Raw genomic sequence first — 14,448 nt, forward strand, 5'->3', positions numbered from 1 at the left:
CATATTCATTATCTGTTTAAATAAAATACTCACAAATATTTTTGCAAATTTATTTTATTTCATCATAATTTCAGAGTTATTATGAAAACTGGACAAATTAATAGTTAATCTGGACCATGAATCTAAAAATGGCTTGTCCCTGTGAAAACTGCTCTGGTGCCAAAAATGGATATAAACAAATGGATTCAGCTGATAGCTCAAATTCTGCTCAGAATTTGATTTTAAAATAAAGATCTAGTGGCAAATTGGAAATTGGCTCGATTTTTAACTCCCATAGAAAACTACAAATTTCGGATTAAAAAAATAAAGATCAGAAAACTATAATAGTTTTCATGAAAATTATGAAACATTTATAATTTTTTATGAAATATCTATTTTTTTTAAATAGACTAATTTTTAAAAAGCAACAAAATGTAGCATACTTTTATTATACACCCATCTTGCAGAATAAACCCAATTTTCATGTGGCAAAATGGATTCTAAAGTCACACAATAAGTTTGACCTGAAAGTAAAAACATGAATATGAAATGTTTATTGAGCTAAAAACATATAAAGGTTTCCTAATCCCCCCCCTTTTTTTTTACACACAGAATGTAGAAACCAGCAAAGCAACATTTTTAATGTTATAACTGCATCAAATTCTTTAAATTAAAAAATATGGTTAGAACACACAAAAAAATTAATCAAGCAAAAAATATCCAGATATATGTACCATATTTTCCCCCTTTTCTTAACTATGGGGTTGGAGGGAAAGTTCTGTCCTATTTTAAATAGGCAGGTGATTTTTCTTGTAAATAAAAAAAAAATCTGGCTAGTGAGTCAATCGGATTTTTTTTTGTTTTTTTAGCTGCTGTATAATATAAAAGGTGCCCTTTTTTACTGTTCATCATTTACTTGTAATATTTAAAGGGAAAAACATGTCGGTAGATAAAGTGCATGGTAGATAAAGTGCATTTACGACACTGCATTTTATATGAATTCCAAAAAGAAAGCAACGCATCTGTTGCATGTAAAAATTTATGTGCGGTATTTGGAAAAGATATTGTAAATGTTCGTACTTGTCAAAGATGGTTTAGCAAATTTCGTTCTGGGGACCTGAGCCTCAAAGAAAGTGTTCGATCTGGACGACCATCCAAGATCAATAATGATGTTTTGCGATCCATGTTGGAAAATAATCCACATTTAACAAGTCGAGAAATTGCAGAAGAGTTTGGCATTCATCATACAACTGTTGGAGATCACATTAAATCTCTTGGGTTTGTGTTAAAGCAAAGTGTTTGGGTTCCACATGAATTAACGGAAAAGAATTTGTCTGATCGTGTAAGAATATGTTCATCACATCTGATTAGACACAATGTGGAGCCGTTTTTGGACAGGCTGGTTACTGGAGATGAAAAGTGGATTCTTTACGAGAATATTAAAAGAAAAAAATCTTACTGCTAACCAGGAACATCATCAGCAACAGTTCCAAAACCAAGTATCCATCAACGAAAAGTACTGCTTTGTTTGTGGTGGGACAGGAAAGGTCCAGTGTATTACGAGTTGCTGAAACAGGGAAAAAACATCAACGCGGATCTGTACTGCAATCAGCTGGATAAATTGAATGCAGCTATCAAAAAAAAAAAAAAAAAAAGGCCAGCATTAGCGTCCAGAAAAGGAATAGTGTTCCATCACGATAATGCTCACCCGCATACTGCAGTGGTGACACTACAAAAACTGAATGCGTTAGGATGGGAAATCCTTAGTCACCCCCCGTATTCACCTGACATTGCACCCTCTGATTATTACCTGTTCAGATCTCTGCAAAATTATCTAACGGGAAAAAAATTCAAGTCTTTTGAAAGTGTTTCTAAGGCAGTTGCTGACTATTTTAACTCCATGGATGACAACTTCTACAAAACAGGAATTTACAGGTTACCTGGAAGATGGCAACAGGTTGTAACAAATAACGGAGCATATATAATTGATTAATATTAAACACATATTTTTATAAATGAATTCAAATATTTTCTTTAAAATACGACAGAACTTTCCCTCCAACCCAATAATTTCATTGTCCAAAAATCAAGAGGGGAAAATTAAAAGAATAATTTAATTTCTGATGGACACAATTATGAGAAGAACATAGCAAATGAAAATTAGTCATGAATCTACTGGTAACTATCACAATATTATTTCTTTAAAAATTAAGATTAAACTGTATCTGCATTCCAATAATAGACAATTCCAATTCTAAACATACGCAAGTTATTATGCAAGTAAGCAACGAAATATTCACTTTTATATTATCTTCTAAATACCCCACTTATCTCAAGTGGTTGACCTTTTTCTACTTGGTCAGCAGGAAGAGGACTGACATCTTGTGTTCAGCTTTAGCATTATATTTTTTACAAAATTTACAGTCATATAACACAGATTTTATAAAACGTCTAGCTTTTAAAATCCAAAATTCCCCTTTTATTTGCACTAAAATTTCATTTACAACACTGTGAAGTCCCTTTTCATGACAGTTAAAAATAATTAAATGAGAAAATAATTATTTGGTAATATTATAGGTTGAATTTCCGCTACATCTAACAACGATTTTACCAATCTACTTCAACTCTTAAAAAAACACTTTCATCAAGTATTGGATTTAACCCAAACAATTTGGAATTTTGATATAATGTTTTTTTTTTAATTTAACATCATTCAGTCTTGCCAAAAAAACTCACATTATGATAACTTAATCCAATAACACAAAGCATTACATATTTCATTTTTGGTAACAGAACAAATCACTCTATTTTGTAACTTTAAATTATTTATTAATTTAAATGTATATGACGTTACTCTTAGTTCACCTAAGTCTTTAGGTTGAATCTGCTGGTAATTTGAGTAAGAACTCTTTATCAACATTATTTGCTGTGCTACAATGCTCATTCATTTTGGGCCAATTTATTTCATTTTGATGTAGTCATGAAAGTCCATCCAACCACACTCGATCTAGTATTACAGGCTCACTCTGTGTAACACCACACAGGATTTTGTTGGCAGGATTGGCTGATCCAGGACAATGATATTACATACTCAGTGATTTCTGAGATGCAGAATTCATTACATACTCATTACATTCTGAGAATTTCATTACATACTCTCTGAATTTCTGAGATGCAGTTTGTGAGTTCATTATTCAGTGAAGCACAATGCAAGAATTGGTCCACAAATAAATCTTTGCTTCAGGAAGATGCAAAAGGATGATTGCTATCAGTCGTGCAGCAAACACTGTGCATGAGTTCAAATCCTGGCCACAAGCTCAAAGATATGAGTTCCAAAACCATGAGTTCAAAGATAATTTTTTGAGGGTAGCCACTCTACTCTTGGCTATCACTAAACTTGCTCCGGAACATTTAAAGCTGTGGAATTTCATGTATACTGCTGCTCCATAAGCACTTTCATATGAATCACAAAAACAATGTAGTTCCAACACTTCAGGCATAAAATACTTCATCAACATAAAAATACTAATGAGATATTTGGTAAATCACATAGTTGCCTATACCATTTTTCCAACTTCTCTTGCAATTATGGTAGGATAATTCCATCACAAGCAATGTCTTTACTGTAAATCTTGAAATAGAACTTTTGCTTGAATCACAAATGGAGCAAGAAACCCAACAGGATCGAAGATCTTTGAAGTTGTGTTCAAAACACCATGCTTTATTTAATCATGTAACACAATGAAATCTATAATGTCTTGACATTAAAACCGAAGAATTAGAAGAAGATTAGAATTAGAATTACACTTGGTCAGAGTCATTGATGCTTGTTTCAGTATAACATTAGCTTCATAATATATCTGTTACAGCTTCCTCCTTTGTATCAGATCCACAAATAAAGTCGTCAACATACATGAAGTTTTTTAACATTTCTATCATTCTGGGATAAATATTTTCAAATTTCAGATGATACTTAATGCAGTAGCTGAGCAAAAATGGGCTTGATTTTGCTCGAAAAATTACACGACACATGCAATAAACTTGAAGTCCTATCAATCCATAAAAATTTCATAATATTCTGATCTTCAGAAGCAACAAATTTGGAAAAACGCCTTCTGAATGTCTGATGTAAATGCAATCTGATGAAGTCAAAAATTTATTAATCTTTCAAAAGTTCAGGAAAAAGATTTGGTCCTTGTAGTAAATTACCATTTAGAGATTAATAATTTTTTCCTTTGAAAAAGCATCATAAACAATGCGAAGTTTTTGTCGAATAGTAATTTTCATAGACGACAGCATGATGGGGAACATAATAAGTTCATTTCCCACGTGGAATACCAGAATCGACTTCTTCCTTGACTTCTGACTTATTTCTTCCTTAAACTAACTGTTTATTACTGTTTTGTGTTGCATGTTAAATTTCAAGTTTGATTTAAATTGCCCAATCAAATTGAAAAATTGTCTTTCAGCATCCTTAAAATTGTCAATGAAAAATTACATTTTCATCTTCCCATAGAATTCCGACTTTATATCGATCATCTTTTCGAGTAATTGAGTTTTTGAATATTTGTAGAGCCTTTTCATTTTGTACTTGATCAGGAATATTTTTTATTCCATATAGATTCAATTTCACAAACAGATTTGATGCTTTATAAAAGCTTCTCTTCTATGCTTAGGTTTAAACACTATTTGCTTTTGAAAGTTCGAAGTACAAAATGTTCTTTGTATACACCAACTAAACCAGGATATTATCCCTACAAATTAAAACAGAAATCTTATGACTCATTATGTCACCCTGATGACAACTGTTGAAGCAATGCAGAATGTTTAGAGTTCAGGCTTTATTTCTACATCTGGCATCTGTATGTCTATATTTGTAAACACAAGAACACACAAGAAATTCACAACAGAAAGAGTCATTAGCCGCTACTTTCCAACTGCATGGCCACCTCGGTCACCTGATCTTACCCTATGCGACTTCTGGCTATGGGGTTACCTTAAGTCCAAGGTCTATCAAGGAGTGGTCCAGGACCTGGCTAAGTTGAAGGATAAACATATCACGGACTGTACGGGAGATTCCTGCAGACATGTTACTTTCTGCTGTTGTGCATACTGTGCACAGAATGCAATATGTGGTCCACAACAACGGCAGCCACATTGAACCTCATTTGAATGCAAAATGAAAGGTAATTTTCATATTGATTTGCATTTGTTAACACTATTTTCTATTATACAGCGCCAAATATTCCCCTAGCGGTGACTTTTGGAAATAATTTGTTTTTTCGCGGAATCCTTCATCCCCCATCTTTTAAGTCCCCCTGTTTAATCTTTCTACAAAATGTGGCGTTATTCTCGCAAATAGATCACGCTACAGAACACTGTCAGTTTAATTATGGCCATCCGGTATATATATACATAAAGCCGATTGTATATATACTTTAAAATATATATAAAGTTCTCGAATATTCTGTTTTCAAAAATAGATTTTTGAAAAAGAATTTTCAAAAAAAAAATTCTTTTTCAAAAATCATTGCATTCTTCCTTGTTATATAAAAGTTTTAGTTTGGCATTCTTGATTTTGTGTAGCTTCAATTTCAATCTCTCTGAAGTTTTTAATTTCAATTTCTGAATTTAAGCTTTTCAGTTTGTTGATTTTCAAAATTAACTGTTCATATAAATTCTTGATTATTTCAACTTTTTCCTTTTACAGAATATCATAAATTTTCAAGAACTCCTTCCATTTTCTGAAATGTTTAGTGTGTTGATTACCTGAATTCAATATATTCCCAGGAAGTACTCACTATGAAGAAAATATAGACATCTAATAAATCAGACTGGATGAATTTAATGTAATAAACAGACAGCATTTTTACTCACGAACACCAAAGATGAACTACTACATATGTACAAATATGACATCAGTACCTTTTTACAAATAAACTACTACCGCCATCTACTGGCAAGCTGAGAATACATAATCATTAGCACCATCTATTGGAAAGCTCAAAATATCAAAATATCAATCAAGCTGCTAAAAAAAAAAAAAAAAAAAAAAAAAAAGTCACATTTAACAACACTTTCAACAACCAGATTTGTTTCTCAGTCTCTTAAGAACCACATATTAAAATGCTACATATGTGAAATGCAACACTGGAAAAACATTTTTCAAAAAGATGCTTTTAAAGTACATGGCAAGAAACTGAAAATTAATTCTGTAAACCAGTGTAATACTTTTTCTTACCTAATTTTGAAAATTTTTTGGCTTCTCACCTCAGAAAGAAAGGAGAAATACAAACAACAAACCAAGTTTTCTAGCAAGATGGAGCTTAACTCCTTTAAGAGCGACCAATGTTTCTGTTTGGGAAAATGACAGAGTAAGTGTTATGGCCTTTATTGCTTAATCAAGATAGTCTTTCACTTAGCCACTATCATTTTCATGAGCATTCACTTAATTAAAAAACAAGCTTAAGATTTGTGTTCCATTTCAATTGTTTTCATGTCACTATCTAACACAGCATTTCTTAAATTAAACAGGTCATAACCCCAAATGGGGTCACAAAGCGAAATTTTAGGGTTGCGAAAATTCAATCTCAGAAATAGTGGGAACTTTACCTCAATTTAAAGAAACTGCATTAATAAGATTTTTAAAGAAATAACATTCATTGGCATTAAAGAGATTTAACTTTAAAGAAATTACATTAATTGATATTAATGAGATTAATCACCATAAAATCGCCATGAGATTAATCATCATATAATGTGCAAAAGGAATCTGTAGAATTATCAACTGACTCAAACTTGAGTTTTCACAAAAATCCTTGAATGAATTCTAGATTGGAGCTAGAACTAAATTTCCCACTATTTCTGAGATGGCATTCTGTGTTCTCTTATTCAGCACTACACATTTACGTGAAACAACTTTTTCAACTTTAATGCTAATTAAATCCAAATTCATTTGACACTGAAAAATGTTGAAAATGCTTTATGTCCAGCAGTGTCAAAGGTTGCAGCAAAAAACATACACATCTGTCTCATTAAAATTCTCTTTCATTAATTTTTGTTTACTTGAAGTAAATCTTAAAACTACTTTTTATATGCATATTGTTTACCCCAAAAATACATTATTTATGAGAAAATATTTATATATTTTGCATTTAATATCTGGGGTTATGAAAAAAAATCTCCATCATAAAAAGGGATCACAATTACAAAAAATTCAGATGTGCTGATCTAACAGAATAATCATGCATAAATTTTAGCTTCCCATATAGCACAGAAAATTTTTTAAATAAAAAAAAAAATTGAAATGGTTGATATTTTAATGATCACCAAAACAGGCTCTTTTAAAGTTTAATATGATTTATCACTAGAGATTATCAACAGATATGGTCCAGGCAAAAGAGCAAAACATTTTAGAATGCATTTTAGACTAACATGGGAACATTACATACCATCTGCATATTTGAGAAATGGGGAAAAAAATACATAACATAATTATACAACATTATTTGGTAATCATGAAGTATGCAGTCTACCTTCTTTAGTTAGCCACTTATTTTTTAGATGGTGGCACTAAAATTGGTTTCTGTTTTAATTTCTTTTTCTCACCATTTAATCGCACATTCGAATTTAAAAATAGCATTTTAATGGTGCCATCTAAGATGTAAATAACAAGCTAAAAGCAGCAAATTACTACTATATGATTACTAAATATTAATACTTTTGATTAGATACATCACGAATGAAATGCATTTTTATTTTAATCAATCCAATTCAAATGTAAATAATAATAATAAATAAATAACAATAATATTCTTTAAAAGTGCATCTGTTCTCTTTAAATAGCTCAGTTTATTAATACAAAACAGATAATTTCAATATGAAAGATAAATATCTTACATTTTACCGAATGGCAACAGATTCGAATGAAAGCAGAAACAATGCATTGACAATGGACATCATTTAAAGTGAATCAATGCCAACTCCTGTTTTGAGACTAATAGTCCTTTTAAGCTAAAAGTAGAGTACTTATATATTAACACAAGAACCTTAGGAGAAGTTGACAAATTTTAGAATGTGTCAAACTCTAGCAACCATACTCATAATGATACTTCATAAAACAACATCACCATTTCAGTCAAGCAACTTTAGTTTGCAATATCACCATTTTCATGTGCATTCTTTATGCTATATTCCAAGTTACAGAGGTTTTTATACACATATCATGATATTTTTTGCCTTAAACTCAATTTTAAAATGTGCTTGTGGAATTTTCAAGCAATGAAAGAACTAGAAGAATACAGTATTTTGCCACAAAATCATTACAGGGAATACTGATGAAGTGAGTTTGGTAGAGAGCTGGTGTGTAGTGCTGAGTTTTTGAAATCGTCTGATATTTTTTAAGCAAAAACAGATCAGTGCGTATATAGCGAAAATAGTTGCAAAAAAAATTAGAGAAGGTTTTCACAAAAAACGCATTTCATTTTTAATGCATCATGTAATCCTTATTTAATATCTGTATTTAAAATAGCTATAATGTGTTTTATGATAAATATCAATAAATCAGCAATCAATTTTAAAAAAAGAGTCATGAAAATCACCAACTTGCACTGATAACTAACTTCTACATTTTCATCTGTAAAAAACTGCCAAACTGCATTGAATCATTTCTTTTTCTCTCCGTTTTATTGCACGCTTGAATTTTAAATAGTGGTATACAGGCACCATCTAAGAAATAAATAACTAAAAGTGGTAGATCACATACTACATGATTACCAAGATTTTAATCTACTACTTTCTTTATTTAAATCCTCTCCTTGGAAATAGAATATCCCACATATTTTCCCACTTTTAATTTTCTAAAAAGGAAATTAGCAAAAAGGAAAAAGAGAAAAAAAAAGTGGGGAGAATATGATTGTAAGGATGATATTTATAATAACTAAATGTATAAGCAAAATACTTTTAATAACCCTCTTGCAAAACAACAACTGATATTTGAAATTAATGAACATACCTGTATCACCAGCAAATAGAATTTCATCAGTTTTTAGGAGCCTTGAAGCTTCCAAATCTTGTTCTGGAATTTCTGATAATATAGTAGAAATTTTCCAGATACGCACATGGTAATCTTGAGAGGCAGAAGTCAGCATCGCAGCATTGGTATCTTTTAAAATAATGCATGAAACGAAAATGAAATTTTCAAAAACTAAACACAAAAGTTTTTCAACAAACTAAAAATAATAATTATTATATACATAAAATATTTTTATAGAAGTAGAATTTGTAATTTAAGATAATTGATAAAACTGATTTTATTTGCATCTAAAATAATCTTTAATCTGCATTACAATATCTGCATTACAAATCAATCACATCATAACCAAAATCTTGAAAACATATTTTTCAAATTATATTAATGTATCTAATTAAATATACAGTAGTATATACCAACAAATAGTGTATATATTTTATAACAATGTACATGTGTAATTTTAATATACAGTAGTATATACCAACAAATAGTGTATATATTTTATAACAATGTACATGTGTAATTTTAATATACAGTAGTATATACCAATAAAAATACAGTAAAAGCCCAACTATCCCACATTCAACTAACCAGAAAGCTCAAGTAACTGAAATATTTTTTAAATTTAGCACTTTGACTGCCATGTGTACCATTGATGATTCCCAGCAGCCTTACTTTTTTTCAGAGATTTTTGCATCAAATGCGATTTTTATGTTTTGTATTATTGAATTCATCGGTGATTCACAAACACACAGATTTACACAATTAAAACCATTTCTAAGGCTTTAAAAAATTGCTCCGCATTCTTAAAAATTACTCCGCATATTCTGGCTTCTGGAACTTTTTTTCATAATGTTTCAAAATGTTTACATTACTAAAATACATTCACTAAGTAATTCTTTTTAGGTTACATGTAGTACGATTTGTCTAATTTTACTAATTTTTATTATCAAGATAATAAAAATTATCTTGATAACCTGTATTAACTCCTGTATCTTGATAACCTGTATTAACTCCTGTATTAATTTACAATGAACTAATTTGTATTCTATTTATTATTATTTATTTATTTGTTAAATATTCATAGAAGTATATTCAGATTAGGTACTAAACTTATTTTTAGGCTAAATGAAACAAAAAAATACTAGAATTAAAAAATGGCCCGACAAAATATTTTTTATCCAATTTTGCTGTGGCAGTCAGTGTTAGAAATAATGATTACCAGAATAATTTAGTAAATGAGAGATTTTAAATATTATCATAGAGCTTGTAACACTATTAACATATACACATTATCCAAACAGAATGATTTAGTGCTGGTAATAGACACACATGACATCACAACACAATAAGTTCATTTTGGTTTAATATAAATTTGATTAATTCTTGATGAGGGAAGAAAACTTTGCATCTAAAGAATGGCATCTTCCTCATTATTTTCCATTCATGTCATCCACTCTTAATTCATACAAATACAATAAAATTAAATTAGGTTTTTAATTGATTTCATGCATTTAATATTCTATTTATCTTTTTTAATATTTAATAATTTTCATTGGTTTTAGTTTATGAACAAAGGGTCCAAAGTATGATTGTAAAGTTTAAACCAGCAATCTTCTCTAACCCAGGAACGAATTAACTAATTTAAACATGTAATTTAAATTGTTATGGAGAAAACTGTTTCAGTTTACAAATGGCCTTCAGGAATGAATTAAATTTATGAACTAAGGTTACATGGTATTGTACTCAATAAATACTGATCAAATAATGCCTAAAGTTTGAAGTCTTACTGATTAATTATTTATGTGCATAAAATCCAAATATAATGCAAAATTTAAAAAGGGCAGAATGAAAAAAAAAATGTAGAAAACAGCTAAGGGTTAAACAGATCTGCATTACACGAGCCTCCGTCTCAAGCCATGTTGATTATTGAAATTCTGCTTTATTTTTGTTTGGCATTAAAAATAAATATAAAAATCTTTTCAATGTTAAAAAAAAATGTTGAACACACACACACATAAAACAATGCATTAAATATTTTGTTCACTTAAAGTTTTTTCCACTGAATAGCATAAGTATAATAAAATATCTAATGAAATCAGATATCATACCATTAGGGTCTTTTGCAATATCTAAACTCTGGATCCAGTCCGCATGACCATCTAATTTAGCAGCTGCTGTGAACTGCCCAAGATTATTCTGGACAAAGATGTGAATTTTGGCATCATCAGCACCCACTAACATAATCAAGTCTGAAATATTAATGATAATTTTCATAATACATTTTTCAAAAATTTAATACATGCATTGTGTTTGTAATTAAAGCTACAGTCTATTCCCAGATAACTGGGAAAAAAGATCTAATGTTAACTGAAAAATTCACAGTTGCTACAAAGGCAGTTAAAATGACACAGAGAAAAGGAATAAACCTTCTCTACTAAGAATATATCTGCTAAGAATCTCTACTAAGAATATATATTCTATAATGAAGAATATATCTGCATGTATATTTATATATTCCTTGCATTCTGGAAAAATAGCAGCACCTAGAGCCACATGTTTTGAACACACATTATCCTCCACTTGAAGATGTGCACCTCAAAGTCCAAATTTTGAATTTCAAATTTGATTTTGATTCATTTTTATATTCTCCGTGAATTTAAGGAACTCCTCATTAAAAACTCAGCAATTCAAAAACTTTGTGTTGTCATTCTGCAGAGCATAAGATATTTATGTTTTGAATTTAATCAGAAAACTTGGCAATATAAAAAGAAGTGTGCTGCCATTTTATAAAATGCAGTATACAGTTCAAAGTCCGAAATCCAGACTCATCGGGACTTCGGCTATTCCGGATTTGGAATTTTTCCGGATCAGTTTAAATCTAGTAAGATGGCATGTAGAAATTATAAAATTAAAAATATGAAATCGTGATTTATGAAATAATGAAGCATTTATGATCTAAACAGTATCAAAATTTATAAAAAAAGCTTAATATTTATTTGTTTACCTTATTAAACATTTCTTTCAATGTAAGTTGTTTTAAGTTGCTTCGCTTTTTGTGCTAATACTTTCTCTTTAATTCTCCAGATAGACATCTCTTGTTGAGTTACATTATTGAAGTCCTGTAACTGCTGTTTTGAGAATTCCGAATAACTTGTCAATCGAAATTTTCTGGTTTTCAGTAACTTTTCTGTCATTTTCTTCACTACCGGTAGTGGTATTTTCTGGATCTAAAACCCTACTACAGATTTCGCCATTCATGATATAAAAACTTCTTTTACCTTCATTTATTACTGTTTCTCCACATTTCTTTACAAAAATCCGTTAATTGGAAAATTTGACCGTTGTTTTGCGATATCCAAAAACCTTAAAAATTAGCGGCTATCATCATCAAATTTAGCTATCCTTCACTATACATATTTGGCTATGTATCATGAGCTTGGTGACTAACGACAAGTTGTTCTGTTAAATTTTATCTTGCTTCTATCACGCACCGAGACAATTAAGCCTGAATTGTATTAGTTTAGTTATTTATTATACTTATGTCTATTTCTTGCCCATGCTTAAGACTTATCAGAGTTCTGAATAAATAAATTCTCACATATACTAAAGGCTTATTGAGGGCCAGAGCTGGATATCTTACCGCCTGATGCAGTCTCTGTGGATCCTAAATTATCGACCCAGTGCAGCCACACAAGCCCTGGCACTGGTTCTGGGTTAATGTGAATATCAAATCAGTTACTCTTGGTTCAAATAGCACTAAATGTAATCTTTGAATCTATGAATATCATTAGCAAAATCTATTTTTAGCATACGCAAAGAAATTTTTTGTAAATTTTTCCTCGTCAACATTTTTAGCCCATTTAACTTAAGGGGTATCAGAAACCCCTATACCGACAATGTTAAATTGGCCATTTTCGATGTACTTTTCCTCAAAATCTGCTGTAGATACACGCTTGAAATTTTTTGCGTAATTAAAGTATACCTATCTGATTATACTGAAATGAGATTTTGAAACATTTTGAATTTTAGAGTAATTTACAGAATATTTTGTTAGGCATAGTAAAATTTAGCACTTTTCTCACACAAAAAACTTTAAAAAATTTTTTATTCTAAGTTTATCACAAAAAGCTCATTTCAGTAAATATTAGGAAACTTAATAAATAAGCCATAAAAATTTTAGATACCTGTAAGCAGTAGTTCCTGAGAAAAGGTACATCGAGTATAAAAAAATAATGTTTGGAGAAAAACGCGTTTTTATGTAAAAATCCTCATTGATCAAAGCAGTCGATCACATATTAAAACTAGATTTTTTTACAGTTCTAATTTTCATAGAGATTAAAGAATGATGTTTTTAGAAAGATAAAAGTGTAGAGAATTTGAAAATGCAAAAATCCAAAATCCCAATTTTTTGAAGATTTTGGGGTTCCAACACCCCTTAATTCTGTAATCATCGCCAAGTGTAATGTCAACATAAAAGGTTACCACACTCCTTTATTATTCAATTACTAGCATAAAAAAATTGTTAAGGCATTGCTACATGAGACAATGCTCAATTTGTCATGTCATCACATGCGGTGATGAAAGGAAAGTATAATAAATAATGATTTGCCAGGTTGGCATCAGATCAACGACGTATCTGTGTGTAATGTTTCGATTTGAGATGTATGCCAAGCAGATATGCGCAGCGGAGCCAAATTACTGATCGTACAAATTTAGGCTAAAATGATTGTTTCTTCAATAACAAAGTATTTTATTTAGTGTCGAAGTGAAATTAAGAATTGGGACTCTCCAGATGTTTTAATATGCACAGAGGGGGGAATCAAATGCGCATGTGTAAAGCCTATCAGAAAATGTTGGCAGTGGTTTTGAGGTCCGGATTTCAGATCATTCCGTAAAGGACGTCTGGATTTCTTACTTTGCACTGTATTTGCCTTTCCAATTTAACTGCATTATGGAAAAGTGCCAGTACATAGAGGCACCAAATTATGAACATACATAATGTTTCATTCAAACATGTTCACTTAGAGACTCAAATTTTAAATTTCAAATTTATTCTTTTATTTGTTTCATATTTTGTGTGAATTTATGGAACTTTTGCTTAGACCTAGTGATATAAAAGCTTTGTGTAGCCACTAGATAAATCAAAAATCTTTCAATTTAATTAAACAAGTCAGTGATATAATAGTCTGTTGCCACTTGGCAAAACACAAAATTTTTGTCTTTCAAATTCAATCAATAAACTCTGTGATCTGAAAGAAATGTGCTGTCACTGCCTAAATTTAAATATTTTTATTATCCATGCAGTAGTGCTGTTCAACAAAATATGAGATAATACTTAATTTTCTTTCAAATTTATTCTGTTATTAATTAACAAACTAAGTAATTTAAAAGTGATAAATGCAGATTCATTTCAGTTATTATTAATTACTAAATAG

General features: G+C 30.2%; 1 protein-coding gene across 1 annotated transcript in view; it reads right to left on the minus strand.

The window, feature by feature from the left end:
• Elp2 (elongator complex protein 2) overlaps positions 1-14,448 on the minus strand; it is an 81,104-nt gene that overhangs the window by 46,330 nt on the left and 20,326 nt on the right. Inside the window, 3 exon segments of the mRNA XM_035367738.2 lie at positions 423-503; positions 8,993-9,142; positions 11,122-11,262. Of these exon segments, the coding sequence (XP_035223629.2) occupies positions 423-503; positions 8,993-9,142; positions 11,122-11,262 (372 nt within the window).

The sequence above is a fragment of the Stegodyphus dumicola genome, chromosome 10 (genome assembly GCF_044657685.1).
Source record: "Stegodyphus dumicola isolate Sdum_Otavi_A_Nest chromosome 10, ASM4465768v1".
In the NCBI taxonomy this organism is placed as follows: domain Eukaryota; kingdom Metazoa; phylum Arthropoda; class Arachnida; order Araneae; family Eresidae; genus Stegodyphus; species Stegodyphus dumicola.